The sequence below is a fragment of the Rattus norvegicus genome, chromosome 19, assembly GCF_036323735.1.
Source record: "Rattus norvegicus strain BN/NHsdMcwi chromosome 19, GRCr8, whole genome shotgun sequence".
In the NCBI taxonomy this organism is placed as follows: domain Eukaryota; kingdom Metazoa; phylum Chordata; class Mammalia; order Rodentia; family Muridae; genus Rattus; species Rattus norvegicus.
The window spans coordinates 24,919,453-24,944,377 of record NC_086037.1 but is presented as its reverse complement, the minus strand read 5'-3'; the positions used below and the strand labels follow the sequence as shown (position 1 = coordinate 24,944,377).

Here is a 24,925-nt window from a genome sequence, read left to right as displayed (position 1 = left end):
GTAGATTAGACTTAGTTTTATCATTTATGTCAATGGGTCTTTTTTTCTACAGTCTGTCTGTGGCCTGTCCTGGGTGAATTTCCCTCATAGTCCAAAAGAAGGAATCCCATTCCCCGTTGTATATTATTGTTAGGGACCACGTGGTTCCTCTGAGAGAACAGCCGATGCTCTAACCTGTGAGTTGTCACCACAGCTCCTGCAGGTGGCTTTTGTTATTCCACATGATGTGCTGTGTTAGGTGGACAGGATCACATACAATTAAATAGAGAGATCTCAGGAGATGTGTATTCACAGGGAACTTACTGAGCTGTGCGTGCTCAATGTGTTAGGTTGTCAGGCATCCCTACAGGGCTCTGGTGTCCCCACTGCTCAGTGTGGGTCAGGATCATCCTCCAGCATCTTACTTATTTTTATAAGTCTTTCTAGTTTTCTTCTAAGGCTTTCATCTTATCAATACACTTTCCCAATGAGACTTCATAACTAGCCATTATGGTTAACAAGAATAAAGAGGGTCATTAAGTGGCTGCTAGCTGTGTATGTGGGAAAGCTCCTGACAGAGAGTGCAAGCCTGCCAGGTGGTGTCGCTCATGGCAGGAGGGACTAGCAGAACTGCTGTGGCCTGGGTGCCCATGGGCTAGGGGCTGGAGCCAGGCTGCCTCGTGCCCCTCTGTGGCCACTTGACCTGGGTCCCAACATGTGTCCATGGAGGTCTTAGGCCAGTTGTGCTTGCTCTACTTGTCCAGTGGCCTTGTGGCAAGGCTGAGCACAGCCTTCAACCTGGATACCCGTGAGGAAAATGATATCCGGAAATCAGGAGATCCCTGGAGTCTCTTTGGCTTCTTGCTAGCCAAGCACTGGCAGTTGCAGCTGGAGGACAAGCAGCTGTGAGTTCCCCATCTTTTCCCATCCCACCTTGGTTACTTGCCCCACCAGAGAGAACAAGGGCACTCTCTACCACAGCACTTCTTCATGCCCATAGACTATCAGCCTGCTGGCAGGGGCTTGAATTTGTTCTGCCTGACTCTGCCTGACCCTGACCCTGACCCTGACCTGTCCCCAGCCCTGGCCCTGGCCCCTGACCCTGACCCTGACCCTGACATCTCCTACTTCTTCAGCCCAAGACATTTGAGATCTGGAGTAGCCATTCCCTGCACCTGCCCTGCCATTGGAGTCTAAAGGCAGTGAGGACAGGCCCAGCTGACACTTGTGTCTCCCGATCCCCAGATGTGTTTTGCACAGTTCTACACTCACTGCTTAGTTTGAGGGACCCCAGCAGGTGGCAGGCTTTGCTGACCCTCAGGTGTGCCCCTGGGGCAGTGGGGGGACTTATGATTGAGGGAGGACATTCAGAGAGATGCAGGCCTTTCTCAAACTCTCTGATCATTCATCCAATACCCTCCCTGGTTCTTGCCCAGTAGAAGTTGGGAAGCCACTTTTCGCTGTCCTGTGTGACTTTCCCTGCATAGTGAGCTCTCCTGCAGGAGATGCTTTCACATGCTTCTTTAAAAGCACCTGTTCCTCAGATCTAGATCAGCTGTGAAAACAGGCTTCTCCATGTCAGTGTGCTAGCTCCTCCTCCCAGCTCAGAGCTGCAACACCAGAGGATCCTCTGGCCCCAGTGCTGTGTGAGTCCCATGGAGAAGTCAGAGCAAAGTGCCCCTTCTGAGAAGTGACTTAGAACAGAAGGTTCAGAAGTGACAGTCAACCCCCAAGTGCTTCTTCCAGGAGAAAGCAACCAGCTCTCCCTTTGAAACAGTGAAGGCTCCCACATGACCCAGTTCTGTGATTGGAGAAGATTTTCTGGAGCTTAATTGTCCAGAGTGGGGCTACATCCTTGATCCATGCTCATTTCCACAACAAAAGGTCTTCCTCCACAACCCAGGCCTTGAGGTGAACCCAGGTCTTTCCAGGACCAACAGACCTGAGAGAACAGAGGGCAGTCCAGGGGAGAGAAGAGACCAGAATGATTTTAAACTGGAGAAAACTCCCATACTAGGCATTTAACAACTTTTGTCCAGACCGTGGACTGCAGAATCTCAAGATAACACTTTTCTGATAACAGCTGATAAGTGAAGCTGAAGTCTAACCTGGGTGGGATCATCCCAGGCAGGGAGGGGATCTGACTCTGTAGGTCTGGCGAGCTTCTGGGTTCTCATGAAAATAATTGTTGGTCAGATGTAAATCTGAAGTGAGAGTTGGTTTTTGTCAACTCAAATGGATGACATTTCAAGTCTCACACACTATGTGAGACACATATTTACACTCCAGGATTTGAACTTACTACTTTAGAAGTGACTGTGCCAACAGAGGGAAAGCATTCTTGCCCTTAGCATTCTGTCTGTATCAGACACTACAGGGACTGGCTGCCTGGACAGACACGTCCAAGGAGATAGACATTGTAATGGAGGAAAACTGAGGTAAGAAATATCCTGGGGAGAGTGATTTGTGGTGGTGCCTTTAGCCAGGAATATCTGTTGTCATTAAGGCAAGCAGCCTTGAGCCTGCTAAAACTTGTCACTACCACAGGGCATCTCTGTTCTTATAACTGCTCCAAGTCCTTCTGAGACGAAGGCCACTCTTTAAAAAAGAAAAAGAAACAGTTTATTGAGTAATGTTGCTCAACCTGTGTGTTGTGACCCCTTCTAGTAGAGTGTATGTCAGATACATTGCATATCAGATACTTAGCATGCTATGACATAAAAGAGTAGCAATATTAGTTATGAAGTAGCAATGAAATAATTTTGTGATGGGGGTCACCACAGCATGAAGATCTCTATTAAAGGGTTACATCATTAGGAGGGATTTGAACCACTGCCATAGAAGCTGACAGATGGGAACAGACTCCTCAGATGAGTAGAGACCCATGCAAGTGATACTGTGTCCCACCCTAGAACCCAGAGATAGAATCTATCCCAGGAGTCTGTGGGTCACCTTGTCTTAAATTCTCCCAGGGTCAAGAATAGCATTGATCATCTCAGCAGAGTCAGCTTGCACAGCCCACATCAGGCCCATGGCTTCCCTGTACAGAGAAGGATGTGGGTCTAAGTGACAGCCAGTGAGACTGAGGGGACCCTGATACTCATTTGCTTTGAGCTGTGGTTTCTTCACCTGTAAAACGGAGGAGTTTCTGCTGAATTGGGTTGTTGTGGAGATTAACAGAACATACAACCTGCTCAGTGTCTGCCTGGCATGGACCCTGCTGGTTAAATGGAAGCTGTCGATGGTGACGAAGGTAAAAGTAGAATATCTAGCCCAGTAGTGTTAGATGCCGGGCGCCAGGCAGGGTTTGTAAGTAAGGATTTTGTGATGCTAAGACAGCCTAGTATTAAAACAGAAGGCTCTTATGTTAAATTTTTAAAAAATGAATCCAGTATAAACTACCAATATGAAATAATCATACTCAGAATTGAGCTAATTCCTGTGAAGTCATTTAGTTTTTCATTTTCTGCTTCTATTTTCAAGGCATCTAGAGTAGCACTATACGAAATCCTAAAGCCTTCTCTTATGGTGCTACCCATTCTTTCCTGTCTCCTTGAGGACTTCTCAGGTGACTTAGGAAAACCTGATTTCCTTTCAGATTGTCCCCAGCTGCTGTGATCTCTCTGTCCATGGGCATTGCCAAAAGCTGCAGAGCCAATGTGTTTTTTTACAACACAAAATTCCAGACATTAATTTTTACCAATGAAGTTTCAGGAGCCAGATACAGAAGTCAACTCCCAACTGTCCTTCCTAATTCACTGACCTCCCAGAAGAGCATTCTTCTTCCCTCTGCACACTTTCTAAAAATCCTTCAACTCAAAGATTTTCCATTGGTTTAGTCATCTTCATTTCCTTTCAAGTTGTGCCTTGATCTGCTCTGAACCTAAGTGCAGTTTTAGCTTTGCAATAAAGGTGTGTGGTAGGTTAGCCTTACCAAAGTAAAGTCCATGTTTACATCAAACAAACAACCCTTGTGTTAAATGCCTGTGCCATGGCAATGCTATACCACACAATAGTTTATCAGTAAATAATACATTCTTGGAGATCACAGTGTGATCAAATATTTTGTAACATAATTAGTAATTTTCGGTCTATTATATAAATTAAGTTCTTTGACGAGGATTCTGTTGATATTTGTCATATCTGAGTGCATCATCATAGGAAACCCAAGGAACATCAAACCTGGGCTTTTGAAACGGTTGCACATGGCCAACTGGGAACCAAAACCACCCAGGAGACTACTGATACTTAACACACATAAAATTTTAACCTACCTATTTTCATATAGTTTATGTCAATAAGTCACCATTCCTGACCATGTCTCATTATCCAACCTGCTACTAAATGGAAGAGTTGGCATCAAGGAGGTCACCAACAAAGCACAAAACACCCATCTCAGATAAACATGTATGGTTTATTGAATCCAAAACATCCATGAATTTCAGGACACAATTAAAAGTCCAAATCTAAGGATAATAAATATAGAACAGAATTAAGATTTCCAGTTCATAGGTCCAGTAAACATCTTCAACAAATTATAGCAGAAAACTTCCATAAGGTAAGGAAGAAAATGCCATAACTGTACAAGAGACCTACAGAAGGCTAAATGAATTGTACCAGAAAAAACTCTGCCATTCACATAATAATTAAAACACTAAATACGCAGATCAAAGAAAGAACTATAAAAGGGGTTAGGTATAAATAACCAGTAATAAATAATTCAGACCTATCTGAATTACACCAGACTTCTCAACAGAGACACCAAAAGCCAGAAAAATTTGGGCAGATGGAATGCAGACCCAGGCTCCTATACCCAGCATAATTCTCAATCACCATAAATGGAGAAACCAAGATATTTCACAACAAAACCAAATTTAAACAATATTTTCTTTAAGAGAGCACAACAGAGGAAAATACGAGGAAAACCCCAAGAAAATGAGCTAAACTATACACAAGAAAAACCAAGAAATTAATCAACTCAATAATTTCAAAAAAGGGAAGCAAACAAACATGATTTCACCTATAACCAGAAAAAGAGGAGAAAGCAGCAACCATTTGTCTTTAATATCTAACCAGATCCTCTGTCACCAGTCCCGCAGCTCCTAGGAACCAAACTGCCAGCCAAAGTATATGCAAGGATGGCTCTATGGTTCTAGGTAACTGTGTAGAAGAGGACTGACTTAAGTGGCATCATGTGGTGGGAGGCCATTGACTACCCTGAGGCCTGTTGCCCACCGAAAGGAGGTCCTAGAGGTGTGAGGTGGGAATGGATATGTGTGGGTGGGGGAGCACTGTCACATAGGCAAAGCTGAGCAGAAATGGGATGTAAGATATGATGAGGGGAGTGTGGAAAGTGGGACAACGTTTGAAATATACATAAATAAAATAACAAATGATTAAAAAATAGCCGAAAATAAAATAAAGTAAAGGGTAAAAGAAAAATTAAAACAAAACAAAGCAAAAGAAATTGATGTGGTGGATTGGCCTAATTCTGCTTGTATTTTAATGCTAATTTGTGGAACTCAGGACTGGTTAACCCCAAATAACTGACCCTGCTCCCAGTTAACTGTGATTATAAAGAAGCCAACAGCCAACAGCTGCACCCCAGAGAGATGGGGGAGGTGAGCTTTGAGGGCTTTGCTAGAGAGGATCATGAGGAGGGGAGACGGAGGAAGAAGCTGCCAGAAAATAAAGGAAGAACATGTGTGATGGAGAGGAGAGAGGAAGAGGACAGCAGCCATGGTTAAGGGAGAGGAGAGCCTGGTCCTGAGGGCTGTACAAGTGGAACAAAGAGCAGCCAAGATGCTACACAGTCAGTAAGAGCAGCTCTCAGGCGAGCAGAGATCAGCAGAGACCCCAGACCAACAAGCTACGCAAGCATAACTCCATCCAAACTCCCTCTCAATATCCCGTGTCCTCCATGGGTCTGGCCTCAGCGTGTGTCGTGCGTCAGCACATGTGTCTGTCTCAGCTGACATCACTCTGCCCATCAGCCCGAGGCCAAGGAAACAGCGAGAAACCACAGCAGCCCACCAACCAGAAGGTTTTTGGTGTGGTTCTATGAAGTCCCAACAAATGCAGCTCAACTACAGAATGCAAGGCAGACCAATGCATGTGTGTCCTTAGTGCAGAACCCTTCATCACGTGTCCTTTCACATGCGTGCTTTAGCAGAACATCCTTTTACCTGCATCTGCCTCAGTGAAACATTCTTTCACACATCTGCCTTAGCCTATCACCTGTGTCCACTTCAGGGAACCACTCCTTCAGGTGCAAATTTCTCTAGATTAGCAAACCACATACAGAACATTCAGAACAAAACAAGGTGTGTGGTCAGCATGTACTTGAGCCAACTCCCTTCTCCTCCTCAGTGACGGCAGGCATGTTACAGCAACAATATGAATTGGCTGGCAGACATGGAACAAAATGGCAAAGGTATTCTGGGGGATGTCACACCGTACCAGCCAGCAGGTCAACTGAATTTTTATGTTTTGATGTTACAAGTGAATATACTTGACTTTCAAACGCTGAGAGAGGCCATTATAATATGAACTATATAAACAAGGCCAAGACCACCTCTAGGGCAAAGGCCCTCAGCCTGGGGGTCGTGACCCACACAGGGTCTCCTATCAGACAGTTTACACTACAATAAAGATTCATTACAGTAGCAAATTTACAGTTGTGAAGTAGCGACAAAATAATTTTGTAGTTGGGGTCACCACAGCATGAGGAACTGTTCTAAAGGGTTGAGGCCATAGGAAGGTTGAGAAACACTGCTCTAGGAATTTATGTTTTCTTTCTCTTTCATATTTTTCAGACAGAATCTCAAACTGTAGCTGAGATTGGCTTGCCTTGGAACACGTGTGTAGTTCCTGCAGGCATCAGACTTATGGCAATTCTCCTGCTTCAGCCTCCTACTCAGGAGCCTACCAGGGTGAGATCACAACCACGGGTAATGGGATTGCTGTTCTTGGTTGTCAACTTGAGTGTACCTGGAATTAACTAATGCCAAATGGCTTGACGCCCTGTGAGGGGGATCTCTCTCTCTCTCTCTCTCTCTCTCTCTCTCTCTCTCTCTCTCTCTCTCTCTCCTTCCTTCTTTCTTTCTTTTTTCCTCTCTTCAACACCCTCCTCTTGGTCCTCCTCCTCTTCTTTGTTTTTTTTGACACAGGGTTTCCCTGTGTAGCTCTGGCTGTCCTGGAATTCATTTTGTAGACCAGGCTGGCCTTGAACTCAGAGATCCACCTGCCTCTACCTCCTGGATGCTGAGGCTAAAGGCATAAGCACCATTGGATTTTTTTTCTTCATTAAATTTTCTGAAGCAAGAAGACCTACTTGTAATCCAAATCTTGGAGATCAGAAGATAAATCTTTAATTCAGATCTTTTGAGATGGAAAGGCCCATCTCTAATCTGGACCACACCTTCTTTTTTCTTTTTATTTTTTTCATCTTTATTAACTTGAGTATTTCTTATTTACATTTCGATTGTTATTCCCCTTCCCTATTTCCAGGCCAACATCCCTCAACCCTCTCCCTCCCCTTCTGTTTGGGTGTTCCCCTCCCCATCCTTCCCCCATTAGCGCCCTCCCCCCAACAATCATGTTCACTGGGGGGTCAGTCTTGGAAGGACCAAGGGTTTCCCCTTCCGCTGGTGCTCTTACTAGGCTATTCATTGCTACGTATGCAGTTGGAGTCCAGGGTCAGTCCATGTATTGTCTTTGGGTAGTGGCTTAGTCCCTGGAAGCTCTGGTTGGTTGGAATTGTTGTTCATATGGGGTCTTAACCCCCTTCAAGCTCTTCCAGTCCTTTCTCTGATTACTTCAACGGAGGCCCCGTTCTCAGTTCAGTGGTTTAATGATGGCATTCGGCTACGTATTTGCCGTATTCTGGCTGTGTCTCTCAGGAGAGATCTACATCCAGTTCCTGCCGGCTTGCACTTCTTTGCTTCATCCATCTTATCTAATATCTGTATAGGTATGGACCACATGTGGGGCAGGCTCTGAATCGGTGTTCCTTCTGCCTCTGTTCTAAACTTTGCCTCCCTATTCCCTGCCAAGGGTATTCTTGTTCCCCTTTTAAAGAAGGAGTGAAGCATCTGCATTTTGGTCATTCTTCTTGATTTTTAGGTGTTCTGTGCATCTAGGGTAATTCGAGCATTTGGGCTAATATCCACTTATCAATGAGTGCATACCATGTGTGTTTTTCTGTGATTGGGATATCTCACTCAGGATGATATTTTCCAGTTCCATCCATTTGCCTATGAATTTCATAAAGTCATTGGTTTTGATAGCTGAGTAATATTCCATTGTGTAGATGTACCACATTTTCTGTATCCATTCCTCTGTGGAAGGGCATCTGGGTTCTTTCCAGCTTCTGGCTATTATAAATAAGGCTGCGATGAACATAGTGGAGCATGTGTCTTTGTTATATGTTGGGGCATCTTTTGGGTATATGCCCAAGAGAGGTATAGCTGGATCCTCAGGTAGTTCAATGTCCAATTTTCTGAGGAACCTCCAGACTGATTTCCAGAACGGTTGTACCAGTCTGCAATCCCACCAACAATGGAGGAGTTTTCCTCTTTCTCTACATCTTTGCCAGCATTTGCTGTCACCTGAGTTTTTGATCTTAGCCATTCTCACTGGTGTGAGGTGAAATCTCAGGGTTGTTTTGATTTGCATTCCCTTGTGACTAAAGATGTTGAGCATTTCTTTCAGTGTTTCTCAGCCATTCGGCATTCCTCAGCTGTGAATTCTTTGTTTAGCTCTGATCCCCATTTTATAAATAGTGTTATTTGTCTCCCTGAGGTCTAACTTCTTGATTTCTTTGTATATTTTTGATATAAGCCCTCTATCTGTTGTAGGATTGGCAAAGATCTTTACCCAATCTGTAGGTTGTTGTTTGGACCACACCTTCTGCCGGCTCATATCAAGGACATGGAAGAAGGAAGTTTGCTTTATTAATTCACCTACTTCTTCAGGAGTACTGCATGTACTGAAGACCAGCTGAAATATCCAGCCTTATGGAAAAAACTGTTGGGGTCCAGGAGTTGCCCCATAAACCACACAAACTCTGACCTCACTTAGACAGGGATGGTTTATTGAATGCCCACCCTAAGACTGATCATCAGAGACGTAGCTGAGAATTTGTCAGGCTAGGACTCTGGACATTTTTCTATGTCAGTTTATAAAGACTAAAATGTGAGCTCATAGGCAGGTGCTGGAAGGGCTGTCTGGTTGTCAGCCCTGACTCAAGCCATTTTAGACAACAAAGGTTCATACTGACTTTTTATCTGTTTAAAGATTTATTTATTTACATATAAGTACACTGTAGCTGTCTGCAGACACACCAGAAGAGGGCATCAGGTCTCATTACAGATGGCTGTGAGCCACCACGTGGTTGCTGGGATTTGAACTCAGGACCTCTGGAAGAGCAGTCAGTGCTCTTAACCATGGAGCCATCTCTGCAGCCCTCATATTGACCTTTAATTTTATTGGTCCTACATGAACTTATACTTATGAAATTTAAGATTAAGAAACCTCACAACATAAAGAACTTCCTTCCAGTGGTTCGGGAATGGGTGGGTGGGGGAGCACCCTGGAGGAGGCTGGGGAATGGGAATGCAGGGTTATTGTAGGGGAAACTGGAAAGGGGTTAACATTTCAAATCCAAATAAACAAAATAACCAATAAAAAAAACATACACAAGTTATGTGATCATTCCTGACCCTGCTCTGAGTTAAATTATTTTCAGACAACCATGACAGGCAGACATATTACAGCAAGAATATGAACTATCTGGCAGGCATGGAACAAATGGCTACAGCTATGCTAGGGGGATTGGCTTCAACAGGGGCAACTACTGCATTTTGGACCTTCCATTCCTTGTTGAATTAGCTGTACCACAGCCTATACACCATTCTAATAAATTTTCTTTCTCTATATACAGTCATTCTAGGAGGGATGATTGGTTATGCATTGTTAAATGCAATGCTGATCAAGAAACCCCATCACTTCTACAGCAATATGCAAGTGTAAGTAAGTTACTGAACAATTGAACAGAAATTAAAATTTACTGCATTTATTGCGTGTGTCAGCAGGCATAGGGAACACCTGGCTGCTTACATCTCTTGGTCTCTATAGAGTAGTGGGAGAACTGAGATTCACTGAGGAGGTCTTTTAAGCGAAGATCAAACTCCTTGCAGTGACACTGGATTCAAGGCTTATTGTCCTGTTTAGGCCTCACTGTGGTCTATGTACACTCTATACATTCTCCCCATGCAGGTTCACATGGACTGAACTCAGAAAGCTGGGGTTGGCAGAAAGATGCATGGTTAAATAGCCCACCAGGTTCACATTGTATCAGCTTGATTTAATCTAAGGACAAAGAAGTGGAGTTTCTCTGATGGCTTTCTTCTAAACCCTTGAAAGGATCACTGGGGTTTGACCTCAGTACTTCATACTTCTTGCTGGGTCAGCGAAACTCAAGGAAGCTTGAGATTGCCATAGGCACAGTATTATGCTAGATATACTGAGTAGATGATACTAAGATGTTCAGATGGTCATACCCATTTGCATGAGTTCTTAATGTGCACCTAAGGAAAGAGAGATCAAGGTCTTCAGAATAGGAAGATCATTTCCAGTTCTTTTCTACAATTCCAGTCTGAAAGACTGGTAGGGAGAGAATGGTAGATAATCAAGAATTCATAGATGATGCTTTGAAGGAAGTGTGGGTTTCTGTGCTGGTTTAGACAGGGTCTCAAGTATCCCATGTTGCCCTATTCCTAGCTGGCCGGGTTCACTTTGAGCTCAGATAAACCTGCTTCTACTTTCCAGTAGACAGTCTTACAAGAGTGGCCTCCAGGGACTGTGAGGACAGCATTAGCCTTTGACAGTTGAGGTGTGTAACCCACAACTATAGTTTTAGCCACTTTGTTCCATGTCTACCAGCTATTTCAGATTGTTGTTGTCTATGCCTGACAATCACGGACACAGAAAAATAACCTGATAGAGAGCAAGGACATGGTGATCACATCCTTTCCTGTTCTGTATGTTCTGGATGAGGCTTGTTAAAATTCCAATATTGCAGAAAGCTTTATATAGGACCCATCACATTAAGCATCACTGTGCACTGTTCTATCTAAAATGGCCTACTCAGAACTGACCACCAGATCACACTTCCTGCAATCCTCATATGAGAAGCTTGAGCTTTTTGTTTTGACTTTTTTCTTACTTTCTTATTTTTTGCTGTATAAGTTGAGAGGAAGATATTTGGGGCCATGGATCTGCCCCCAAAATCTGGGGTATGGATCTGATCAATCAGTGTTAGTGTGTGCACTCAATACAGTATCAATTTTTTTACTGTGACAGATGCTTTTGTGTTTGTGGGGAAGCCCATGACCCAGATCACAAGTGCTGGGTCCTTGCTCTATCTACGTAGTGATGTGTATAGCCTCGTCCTTCACCTTTATGTGCACCCCCTATATCTCTTGACTATTTTATTTTTCTGATAGAAGCTCAGCTTCTGATAGAAGGCCTGTCTGCAGTGCTCCTTTGGCGACATTGGCGCAGAGATGAGAACCCCACAAGCAGCATGAGGTTCCCTTCATTGGTGGCTCCAATATTGCACTTTCCTCTGCCAACTGGTCTCCACACTGTTCCTAGCACCATAAAGACTTCAACTCTTTCAACTAAGGAATTTTCTGGCAATTGTCAATTGCTAAGCACATGACTTCATGAGTATTCCCCTAACACACACCCATGTTGTAACCTACCATGCAGACTATTTCTTGATGTGATATAAAGCACCTGTACAGAATGAGACAAGAGAACTTTTGACTGCATATTCAATCTGGTGTGAAATCTCAGGAAGGTTTAATGGCTAACATTGGTGAATGAGGACAATTTGAGTTAGGATGAGACATTTTGGGGCAAGATATGGAAGGAAACATTCATTTAGATGCATAGGAATTACTAAGGTTTTTATAATCAAGCCTTGAGGAAAGTTTGGCTTTGGAAGCAGGAGATGCTCAGTGGCTCTGCCCCAGGAAAGTCTCCTGGAAAGGGCACCTCTGCTTATGCTCAGTACAGGGAGAACATTAGCAGGAGGCAAAGTCTGCTCCCCATGACATCTGCTGTCCCTTCTTGGACATTCTATTGTCTCCTAGAGAGTTCTGGCATCCTCTGTGATGTCACCAGTGTTGTAGTGACAACCAGTGCCCTAGTTTCTCTCAGAGTCTGGCGGTTACAAGCTAAGACATGTTTTCCCGTCTTCGCAAGCATTTTGGGAGGGGGAATGTCGATTCTGGAGAGACTAAAGTGAAGGAGTCTACCTTTCGCCTCAAAGTAATGATGGACAAAGACAGCACTTCTGGGGAATGATGAGTAAGTTCTGGGCAGTGTATTTTGAGCTTCCTACCGGGGGGCTGCAGGCTTAAGCTGACCTTTCTAGCAATGGGCCACAACAACTGGAGCATCTGAAAAGGAATTGAATTTCCATGAACATCACAATTCCTGAAAGTCAGGATTTCAGAACTTTAGTTTCCCCATCCCCACTGGGAGGATATGGTAAGGCCAATGCTATTATACTGTGAACTTCTGGTCTTTACTTTTACAGTGCATTTGTTATGTTACATTGTATAATAACACCATCAGGAGTCATGGAGGGTCCACCTTTTCTGAGTTTAGACAGGGCAGCAATGTATTTCACTATCATTGCTTCTTTAAATACAGTGGATATCTGACAGTAGTAACAGGGGGAGAATTGTGCTCCAGGCAATAACCTTATGTTCTTAGACCTTCTCTGATTTCTTCTAACTGGCAGGGTCATCGTTAGCTTTATATATTAGAGGTTGTGTGTTACAAACATGTTTCTAAAATACGAAAAGTATTTGGAACATGTGGACCAAGATTCATCCTGTAACCTATTGGAACTTCTCGGGCATTTGGTATTTCAAATAGGGGAACTGATAAGTCTGTTGACCATGTCCTCCATGGAAATGTGTTTTTAATCCAAAGTTGTTGGCCTAGAGTATCAGGGTAGGACATCTGAGTTTCTCCAATCACCCAAGTCTTGTGGATGGTGAATTTATCATCTGAGTTCGAACCCACAGGGGTGAGGGTCCTGAAACCAAGCTGTACCCTGTTCAGCTGATGATAATCCTGGAGAAGCCATCTCCGTGGTCCATGTAAGCACCTGATGTCCGGAATAGGGAACACCTAGCTGCTTACATTTCTTGGTCTCTATAGAGTAGTGCAAGAACTGAGATCCACTGAGGAGGCCTCTTAAGCATAGACCAATCGCCTAGCAGTGACACTGGGTTCCAGGCTTGTTCTCCTGTTTAGGCCTAACTGTGGTCTATGTACACTCTATGCATTCTCCCCATGCAGGTTCACTTGTGTTCTTCTACCTACAGACGCTGGGAGAGAAACATCATCCCCTGGCACTGAACTAAGCGAGAATCAGGCCAAGAAGGAAAAGGAGAGGCTGATTAAAGAGCTGCAGCTCATTACCGAGGAGAGAAATGACCTGAGAGATCGCCTGAGGTTTCTGACAGAGAGATCCATGAAGAACAGGTAGGAATCGCTCCAAATGCTCTTGTTTCATTCCTGGGTCTGCAAGGTCACCTTCATCTTATCCTATTAAGGTTTTGGGTTCTAGAAAGCTGTGCCTCCCTAACCACCCTGTGCTAAACCTCACATCCCATATAGAGGAGATTCAGAACCTTGACCCTTCCTGAGGAGCGAGATGGAAAATGGACTCATCTGCTTCCATTTATTGAAAAGCAGATCTTGTGGTCTGAATGAAGAATTCGGGGTAAAGTCAGGGAGAGTGAGTTCCCAGTGTGCATTTGCAAAGCCCTTGACAGATGGTGGCTTTGGAAGATTGTAATTGCAGTGAGTTTATGGTGAGTCTCTGTACTTGCTAGGCAGGGGACTGAGTGCTGGAAGATCCAGGCAGCAGCCTGAGGGGCCTGGTCCCAAACTGTTCATCTCAATGCTTGACTAGAAGGTCTCAGGCTCAGGCCTGTTTGTTATTGTCTGTGTGTCTTGCCCTCTGAGACAGCAATGGTGCATGCATTTCTCCTGGTTCTCACAGTACTCTCTGTTTCCATATTTCTCTTTCTCTTTCTCTGACTCTGTTTACTTTTCTCTTTTTTTTTTGTGGGTGTGTCTCAGTCTGTGAGTCTGTGTGTGCATACATCCAAAAGCATATGCACTACTTTTATATGTTTATATTTCCCTCCACACTTGGAATATAGGAGTCTATTTCTTGGCCTGAGTATTTACCTGTAACACTTTCATGGTCATTTGAATGCTTTGTTCTGGGAGCCCCACTGTCAACAGCACAGTTCTTTGCCTATGTGGCCACGATTGTCTGTTTATTTGTATTCCTTGTGCAGATTATAATTTTGTGTTGATATATGGTCTCTTGTCAAAACAGGAGAAAAGAAATCACCGGTTTCTGGCTGTGTTGGGTGGGGGAGCATGGAGAGGTGTGGCCTAGGCTCTCGATAGCTTAACTGGCTTGACTGCAGATTTCCTCTTGATTGAACAAAGGGAGCCAGGGAAGCCTCCATCTGGATGCTGAGATTCTGGTGTCCTGGACACAGAAAAACATGTTTCTGAAGCTGAATAACATCCAATATGTAGAATTCAGAAGGTGTTCTTCCAGGACTGGGGTAGTACAGGACCCACCCTGAGTTCATATATTCCTAAATGCTGATGTTCATTGGATTCTATCATTTGGGGCCAGGCCACACTTCAGGCCAAATCCATATTATGAAGACCTGGAGAGAATGGAGGAGGCGGTCATGTCAATTCTGCACAACTTAGAGATGGAGAACACTGAGATCCATGAGAACAGCCATAAGCTGAAGAAGGAGATTACCTTCTCTAGGTAAGTCCTGGTCAGAAAGGCTATCACTTATGGAATGGCCATTTCTGACTTTCTTTGTTCAGGATTGGACAGTCTTCAGCTATGATTCTATCTCTTGTGCTGTTTACACATCAGTGTGCCAGGGTCATTAGGACTCAGTTTTCAGTTCCATAAAAGACTGTTACTCATCCCAGGATTGTCTAGGCATCTTCAGAAGGCTCTATATAGAACAGCACTGATTGAAGTCAGCAGGTTATTAGGCTGACCTGGACCTATGGTGTCATACCAGGTTTTAGAAAACTCAGTGTGTGGACCACATGGTTAGCATGACCTTCTCTTGGTTCTACTGACCTCCTTTGAGTGTGTTGACCCACTACTAATTGATGTTGTCCCCATGCATTGGGCTTTCATGGACAGTTGTAGATCCATGTTCTTTTTGAGAGATGTGGACCCTAATTGGTGCTCGGGCCAAACAAACAATTTATTCTTCCCGGAATTTACTGTTTGTGGTTTGTGCAGCAGCCTTATATGTATCGAAATGAATTCTATTAAGTCTTCACGGGTATCTGGGTCCTGGTGGAGTTGGTGGCACTCGGGAGTGGGAATGGGAGAAAGTGGTAGCATGATCTTACTATGCAGACTGTATTTCCAGAAACCTGCTCAGCCAGCTCCTGATGGAGAACACATGTAGGAAGAAGTTGGTCCCACTGAAGCAGGAGAGCAAGGAGGTACATCTTGATTGTGCACTGAACCAGAAATATTTGGTTGACTTCAACAAGAAAGATAAAGACCAGCAACGTCCAGACCCAGCGTCATCTGGTAGGGATGAGCAGCTGTGTTAGCTTAAGAATATCTGATAAAGTTTGCCAATTTGATACATCTTTGCTCTCTCCTACCACCTTTCTAATTTACACTCACAACCAGCCAACCACCTCATGTAATGGAATTGTTCATTGCTCTGCCTATGCACAAGTATTCTGGGAAGCCAACCACTTTTCAGAAACTGAATTATTTTGCAAGTATATTTGTCTGCTCTTTTTGAAGCTGCAGTATAGAAATGGTGACAGATTAATAACATACCTCATTATTGCATATCCACGTGATAGATTGGATGCTATGTAGAGTTTTGAACAAGTTCTTGGTTCTTTGACAAATGACACTCTGTGGTCATGTGACTTCTTGTGTAGGAAGCACCTTTGCGGGATAAGAACAAAGTGCAAATGTCAAATTAGTACTTGTCATTGGCTTTAACCTTGGTGACATATGGACATCTCCTTTCTTCCTGCAACCCAATGAGGTTCTTTCCATTGCCCTGTTCTTGGTTTGCACTGGTATAAGTCTGGGTCCCATATTGGCAGCCCACATTACTTTGAGGCTCTCTGGAGATTTTGCCCTGCCCACAGAGTTAGCAATAATGATATCACTTAAAATGTCCATGTCGACTGTCCAATAGAACTGAGGTGGTAGAAGGCAGCCTTCTGAGAGCTGCCTTGCATTTCACCACCAAATCAGTGTCTTAAAAACTGCCTTCCTCTCCCAGGTCTCAGAAAGTGCAAGAGAGCTGGAATTGGACACACACCAGTAAGAGAGCTTCCTGAAGAATAAGTTGCTTTCTCAGGAGTCCCTGATGACAAACATCCTGAATGGTAACAAATTTTTTGGATGAGTATTCTTCCTCAGAGTTAATTTGTCATTGCTTAGAGACCCTAAATTTATATAACACTAAGCCAGCCTGACTGATTGAGGTCTTACTTTCTTCTCAGAAAACAGCACTTGAGAGACAACTTGGGGCACCTCCGTTCATTATGTTTGCAAGAGGAGAAACAGCAATACATCTGTGCTTCTAAATGTTCCTTAAGAATGTGCTGTTTAGAAATATTTTTGTTATGATTTTAATTGAAATTTTCTTTTTGTTGTTTCATATTTATATATTCTTGTTACTGTTTGTATCTTTACAAAAATTTTTAATATTTTAATTTATTCGTTTTAATCCTGTTTTGTTGTAAAAATGTATTTGTTATGAATAAAAATTGAATTCTATCTCTTGACTCTTAAGACCATCATTCTTATTCAAGGGTTCTGTCCCCTCCTGTGGACTTAGAACTGACAGGTGGAGATGGATCTCTGCATGTTCCATGGATCCTGGGCTAATAAGTGAATTCAAAGTCACCAAGGGGTACCCAGTGTGACAGTGTCTTTTGTGTGGATAATGTGGCTGTTTCTCGGACACACACTTTATGAAGTAATCACTGACATGCTTTACCCAATTGTTAGGGTCCATGTGGTTCTTCTGAGAGAGCAGCAGATGCTCTATCTAGCTGTGGTGAGTCATCACCACAGCTACTGCAGGTGCTTTTGTCCTTCCACATCATGTACTGTATTAGGTGGACAGGATCATCTCCAATTAAATAGAGAGATCTCAGGAGATGTGTGTTCACAGGAAATTTGCTGAGCTGTGCATGCTCAATGTGTTAGCTTGCCAGCCATCCCTACAGGGCTCTGGTGTTCCCACTCCTCATTGTGGGTCAGGATCATCCTCCAGCACCACTTAGTGTCCATATTAGAGCAGATCTTTCACCTATTATCAATGATGACCATATGTATTCTGCACATCTGACAAAATACAGAATAGAAATTAGCTTCCTGTTGGCCAGATTGGCATAATGAGTGTTTTGTTTGTTAGCATGAAAATTATTTTAATCTAAGCAGTTTAGGCAGGAACCTCAAGAGCATCCATAGTGAATGCAGCCTACAGCTGTGAACACAGGTTTCTGTTGGAGAGCAGGCCTGTGGAAGCCCAGAACCTTGGTGGGACAGTTCAAGGTAACCGTTTTCCATGGACAATCTGGGATCCTATTGAGAATGTATTTTTTCCAGGTGACAGATTTCCAATTTATGGAATTGAACTAACTTACTGAGAGTGGAGGTGACTCAGAGAGTTAAAGTACAGAAGGACCAATCCAGAATGTCCACAAAAGCTTGCTGTCACCCCAGGGCTTTTAAAAGCTCAGCAGCTAGGGAAGCAATGTAGTATTTGGTTATTCTCATGCTTAGGTCTAGTCATTCATTATAAGTTGACCATGACACAAAAAGAGTCATCTGTGTCACAATAGAAACTAGTTGTAACTAGATTCACCCCCACACTATCACATCACTACCGTATTTGAGGTTCTCAGTTACTATCTAAGAACCTGGAAGAGGCCTGGGTCTTGCTACACAAACTCATGATTTATGTCTTCATGACACTGTGTGCTTTGTTCTGTTAATGCTACCATTGGCATACAATACCTTGGATACTTTGTGCTGACATCTGTGACATGAGACAATAGTTCATGTCATCCTAACCTGCATAAACTGTCCTTAGAGTACAGTGTGGTAGGAGGGGCCTTCTTTTCCTATGAGATAGCAAAACATTTCCAGTCTTCAGTCAAGTCTGTCAGCCATTGTCCAGTGCCTGTCTTGAGATGTCTACCTTTTCAGCTGAGAGTCTTCATCCAGGCTGCTCTGTAATTCTGTAGAAGATTAATAGGGTTCCAGCCCTAGGATTTAATTCAGTGTGACTGCACTTGCCGAACATGCTCAAAGCCCTGTGTTCCACCCTAACCCTCTGTGCTTTACAGAAAGAAAATAAAGAGCCACATTGCACTTGAAGTTTCTCCTCCAACAGAAGGAGAGCCTGCATAGGGCCTTTAAGTAACTCTAAGCCCCAGCTTCCCCACAGCTCCCTCCACCAATTCCATTATTGTTGTGTTTTCATTACTGCTCACTTTCTTTCTTGTGTGCAAAGAATGTGCACCATGTCAGTAAAGTGTGTGTGTGTGTGTGTGTGTGTGTGTGTGTGTGTGTGTGTGTGTAGTCCCTAGTGAAAACTGTCGAGGTGCATGCAGACTCATGCTACTGCTGTCCCATGGCACCTTGGAGGGAACACTGAAATCGTGGGCTACTTTAATACAACCTAAACCGGGTGTGCATGGTTTTCAGTAAGATTTTGACATCACCGCTACAGAGAGCAGAAAAAGCTTCAGTAGTTACATGGATGTGATCAATCAGTGTTAGTGTGTGCATTCAATAAAATATCCATTTTTTACTACGGTAGATGCTTCTGTGTTTTGTGGGATGACCCATTGTCAATGTCTATTGAATTGGGGGCCCTGGGTACAGTTGCATACCCCCAGGACACAGGGGGTGCACAGCAAAGGCAGAAGCAACTACACACAGTTGCAAGCTTTATTAGTCCCTATATCTGGGAATATGAATAACTACAATTTTCATTTTGTCAAGATACCATAAGATCATTATGCCCAGGATACCAGGAACAACTGAGGGAAAACTAAACAAAGAAATACGAATAAACAAAGGCTTCTTCTCAAAATATTCATAAAACAAGTCACCTCTCTTATTATAATCAAAATATACTCACCATTACCGAGAGAGCGTTAGAACCACTTCCACAGAAACAGGACATAGCAGAACATAGCTTAAGGCCAAGTGAGAAAACATTTTCTTCTCCAGGGCAGCATTCCAGCCCCTACTTGAATCTGTCACCAGGCCTTTCTTGACCCTGCCTGGGAGCTGCATCTGTATGTCTTAACAATTCCTTCTTTTTTCTTTTGTTTTAAAAGAAACACTTTCCATAACATAGCAAAAGTCTTTGTAGGGGTTTAATCATGTAAAAATAAAACAACATAATACATAATGTACATAAGATTATGGCAAAACTAGCTCCTCCCAAGCTATGGAAAATCCTTTGAAGTCAAGCCTTGGGATCTAATCCTGTCAATTGATCAGCCAATAATTTAGCTATTTCCATAGGGGTAGTATCTTCTAGCTGTCTACCAAAAGACATTCGAGTATCGTATTTCAAGGCATTAATTGCTTTTGTAGCACTTTCATTACCTTCCAAATAGGCTTGAATTAACTTCCAATCATGTTTTGTATCATTATCCATATATTTGTTAACACAAAAGTAGTAGGATTTCAATCATATCTTAAATCCTCATATTTTTCAATAAATAACATCTTTCGACCCAACCATTCTACTGTTTGTTTTGAAACATCTACTTGATGTTGAAGTCTAGTATCAGTTTTAGTTTGCTCTATCCATAACTCATGTGAATCTTTATGCCAGTCTTCAACAAAATGCTTTGTCTCAATAGATGTTTTTAATGCTATGCTGGAAATGGCTGCCAAAGTAGCAACAAAAATAAGGCTTAAAATAGTAGCTACAAACTCCAATAATTCTTTTACTGTTCCTCAGCAGATTATTAAAAAATTCAATAATCATATAATTAAGAGGATCTTGAGACCAATGATGTCTCAAATTAACAGGCATCCATACATATATTTTTTGCTGAATATCATAATAGAATATTGATTTATATTAAACTGAATAGATGAATTAATACATGGATACTAATGACAGTTAGTACAAGCAAATCCATTAGCAAAATTAAATCTACCTATTAAAAAGAAACATGGCATAGGAATACAAGTAGTAACCTTGTCTTTCTTAAATGTTGTAAAACTATACTGAGAGGCAGATTGAGTGTCCCAGAAAAGCTTCCATTAGCAAGCACATCTTCTTTTAATGCAGTGACAGTCTTCCACAAATGAGCTTGAAATGCAGTAGGATCTTCCACAAAGGCCAGTCGAACATCAGCAATGCCTCCATCTCCACATTCCATCAGCAAGCATCCATTAAGGCATTCATTCTCCTCTCAGTTCATCCTGGTAACATTTGACAAATCACAAGTGGTAACATTCCATTCTGAACATGTATTAATAATTGGCCATAAGGACCCCAATTTATTCATTTATCTTCAATAATTTTTCCAAACATGCCAGGGCAATATTTCCAATTGCATGGGAGATATTTTAAGCCTACATAAGTAAACCAAGCACAAATAGGATATACTGGCTCGCTAACAAATGTAATGTTATTCCAATTTTGGTTATAGACCAAGCTGTCAATCCTGGAGCCTGTAACAATTATTCCTGGTAATTGCCAATTTTAATAACCCATTTGTAGGCCTGGTCTCTTTCCTAAACACAAAGGCATCTTTAATCCAGCATAAGGAAAATTATACAAAGCTCCATCACGTCTATTCAAAAGGTCAAATTATTCCAAAGAGATGATAAAATGCTTGGGGTGGTGTATAAAACCACATCTGTTTCCCCCCAAGTAGCAGGTTCAAATAAAGGTGGACAAGGAATATAACCCTGATAACTCGCATTGGCTGCAACAGAAGAAACCGTGAGTAAAGCACACACTGCTAACAATACGTGCTCAGCAGTAAAGGACTTTCCTACAGGAGACAACATAGTTTTCCTTTCAGTGCTTAATCGCTTCACCTAGGTAATGGGGTTGTCACTGCATCGATCCTTCTCCGTTGTCGTTTGTCGACACTAAGAGAAGCCAGGGCCTCAGTAATGGAGGACACCTCCTTCATCTCCGGAGAACATCCATCAGGAAAGAATGTAGCTGGTTTAACTGGATTCCTCTGAGGGTAGGGAGAGGTTCTTATCATTCTGTGCTTGGATCCGTCTCCCGGGTAACCAGAATTGTCCCCCATCCTGTAAGGAGACAAAACCCTCTCCCCTACATACAGTAATGTCCCTTCCTGTCATTCAGCATCTCGGGCAATTTTTATCCATATTGTCTGTTCCATGCCTTCAGGGAGAAGTCCAATAAAGAGTCTATCTGCTCTGCATATAACTTCACCTTGTGGTAAATTAAGAAGATTAATAAAAAATAATGCTTATGCCAATATTACTCTGGGACTGGTATGCCAACTCCATTCAGGCTGTGTAAGGTCATCTCTTTTCCTCCTTTTTAATTTTATAATTTGTCATCTCAGGATATGGTGAACACTTTCAACAAAAGCTTGTCCTTGTGGATGGTATTCTATACCAGTAATATGTACAATATGATATCATTGACAAAATGGGTTTTTTTTTTTTTGCTCTGATTGGTATTTTATTTCTCCTTTACAAGTTCCACATAATAGACAAAGGCTTTTTGATAACATTGTTACCTTTGCTGAAAATGATCATATAATCATTTTAAAAAGCACAAATGTACACATACAGGACTGAGGTTTCTGCAGCCTGTAAACACCTCTGTGGGTTTAACAATGAAAAAAAGCAATTAACTGACAATTCAACCGTAACTCTTAGAAAAACACCGGTTTACTTACCAAGCACGAGTATCCTGTACAGGGACCTATCATCCCAGATGGCAATGAGTTCAAGCCTAGGGCAGCCAGGAGCAGTTCCCCACACCAGCTCAGAAGACCCTCCCCACCCAGCACTTCTTCCAAGTGCTCCTTAACCTCATCACAGGTGACAGCAGTCGCCCCAAGAGAGGACAGAGCAGCAGACACATTGGTGGTGGTTCCCGAGTGTTGTGTGCGGCATTTCACATCCAGCGTCTCAGGAATGTGTCCATGCAAGCATGTGTACCATTCTTTAGACTGCTCCCCTCATTTCTCGAGTGAGGGGACCAGGCCTTCCTAATTCACTTTAGGTGCCTGGGATAACAAAGTATTTCACCAGAAGGGGTGTAAGCAGTACTATCTGATAAGAATACGAAGAAGGAAAAAGCAGATATCTTAAAGAAAACGTGTGTTCTACTCACACTAAAATATCAGACCAATGCACAATATACTGCAAAACTGTAACACAATACGGCCAAACACAATGTTCAAATATTGAACTGTTCAAGCATGTGAAGATCATCTTCTGAAAGACAAACTGGGTTCTTATTTTGTAGCTACCTTTGTGTAACTTAAACTGCTGTCCCTCAACAAGGTCTGACACTGTCTTGGTACTTGTTAGGAAGTTGGATGAGACAATGTAAGCTCAACAGTCAACTCCCGGGATCTCCCAGTGCTCATTTTCAGTCATTTTCAGCATTCGTCCGAGGACTGGGCATCATCTTCATCCCTCACTTCTCGGTATCTCCCTGAAGACTCCCCTTCTGGATTGTAGCTCTGCATTGTAATATTCAGTCTCTCGGCTAGTCTCTGTGCTGCGAGCTTTGCCCGCATCTCCTCATAATTCTGCTTCTGCTCTTTCTGCAGAGCCAGAGACTCTTCTATGGAGAGCAGCTGTGCAGGCAGGGGGTGGAGCAGAAGAAGGCGAGCTGCTGTGACATCATCAAGATGCTGCCCAGCCCTGCGTTGCTGCTCTTCTGAGGAAGCAGGAGACTGAGCCCTCTGACAATGACTTGTTGAGTCACTCTGTTGTGTGGGTAACACATTGGTCTTAAACTTATGAGGAGGGGGCACTGGGTTTCTAGCTCGCATTTCTAGCACTGTCATGTAATGAGGCTTCTTAGGAGTCTCACTCTGCAGTCCTGGAAAGTTCTCAGTGCTGGTGTTTTCTTCTGAGGGTTCAGTCTGGTCTGCAGTTGTGATCTTTTGCAATTTAGTGATAAACAGACTGTCGAAGCTGCTGGAAATCTCTTCTGCTTGACTTGAATGCTGGGGAGATGTTTATTAACTTCAGATGGGGGAGCCTGGACTGTGATGCGGACAGACGGGCTGGTACTCACTGTGCAGCCAGTCTCCAAAGTCTCTTCATTGCCTTTGTGAGTGAGCTGTGTAGGTCCCTGTGTTTCTGAGGTTGTTTTAGATGATTCAATGTCTACTGACGAACATTCAGGAACTAATGATGAAGTATCAAGCATCAGGTCAGAATTCTGGGCCTTGTCTATGTCGGTGTCAACTCTTGTGGTTGCTTTATGCCTTAGCTTACAGTCAACACTAACAGGATGAAGTAGTTCAGTTCTCCCTCTGACCTCTTCACTTTCTGAAATGGCAGCTTTCAGTTTGGCAGTGGTGTCTGAGATCTTTTTACCTTTGTCGGGCAATTTGCAAATGAATTTTTCTTTGTGCAAAAGTCTCTCCTGGCGCCTCAACCTCTCCCGCAGCTCTGCCAAACTCTGCCGCGCCACATCCTCAGGAACTGGGGGCTGGAAGCCGCGGGGCAGGGAGCACATTGTGCATGGGCTGAGGCTGGCCCCGCAGGCAGGGTTCCCCAGCAAGGCCCATGGAGGTTGCAGGCTCCAGGGCAGCGGCAACTCTGGAGCACGTGCAGGAGTTGCCATTTTCCCGGAAGAGCCGACAAAATTGTTTAAATTTATAAGAAATATATGTTGGTCCATAATCAGTTTTAATTTTAGAAGGCGGTCCCATAACAGCAGAAGTTTCCAATAGATGCTGTATAACATGAGCAGTGCGTACTCCTGGCAATGGTGTAGCCCATACAAATTTTGAAAAATTATCTATGCTTACATGTATATATGAAAGGCGACCAAACTCAGAAATATGGGTTCCATCCATCTGCCACGATGTATTAGGTTGCATTCTTCTGGGATTAATTTCAGATGGAATACATTTTATAAGTGAAGGCTTACAAATACCACAATTAGCAATAATTTGTTTGGCTTCAGAATAGGGAACCTTATATTTAATATGCAAATATCCTGTATTGGCATGATTATGACTGTTTTCTTCTGGGGTAGCAAATGCCACTAATTGATCTACCATATGATTGCCATGTGTTAAAGATCCTGGCAATCTTGGATGTGATCTAATATGTGTAATAAATATTCTAGAGTTTCAGAATAACAATAGTCCTTTAATATGTGAGAATAACATTTAATATAGGCTTAGATGTAGAAACAACAGCAGTTGCAATATTCTGTACTACTCCTACAACATAAGCTGACTCGGCTATAATATTTTTACATCATGAGTAAAATCCGGCAATACATTAATTACTGCTAATACTTCATTTTGTTGTACTGACCCAAAAGAAGATTCTTGTCCCCAAAATTTATCTTTGGTCCAATAAGCCATCTGTCTTAGATCTTTGGTCTTGGAGCCATCTGTAAACACAGTAACGGCAGATGGTAATGGATCAACAGAAATTAGTGTATGTATCACATTTTTTTTTGTTTTCTTAAGCAATCCCAGAATTTACTATGGGGAAAATGAAATTCAGTATTTCTAGTGTAAGAAATCATGGCTAATTGAAAAACTTCAGACGTCTGCATTAAATATTCCACTT

At 42.8% G+C, this 24,925-nt stretch overlaps 2 protein-coding genes and 1 pseudogene across 3 annotated transcripts in view; 1 reads left to right on the top strand and 2 right to left on the bottom strand.

Moving 5' to 3' along the window:
- The window catches only part of Speer4cl1 (spermatogenesis associated glutamate (E)-rich protein 4C like 1), a 204,568-nt gene that overhangs the window by 71,959 nt on the left and 107,684 nt on the right, over positions 1–24,925 (bottom strand). The gene's annotated exons all lie outside the window — the stretch shown is intronic.
- Positions 1–24,925, top strand: part of LOC134483277 (uncharacterized) — a 211,961-nt gene that overhangs the window by 118,781 nt on the left and 68,255 nt on the right. Inside the window, exons 1-2 of one of the 2 annotated variants that reach the window (XM_063278568.1) lie at positions 12,189–12,357; positions 13,389–13,548. The exons of the other annotated variant lie outside the window; for it this stretch is intronic. Coding sequence (XP_063134638.1) covers positions 12,351–12,357; positions 13,389–13,548 — 167 coding nt within the window. The 5' untranslated portion in view covers positions 12,189–12,350. Of the gene's footprint in view, positions 1–12,188; positions 12,358–13,388; positions 13,549–24,925 lie in introns of those variants that run through there. 2 annotated transcript variants of the gene reach the window in all.
- LOC134483461 (DNA-directed RNA polymerase II subunit GRINL1A-like) lies at positions 22,118–23,852 on the bottom strand (annotated as a pseudogene).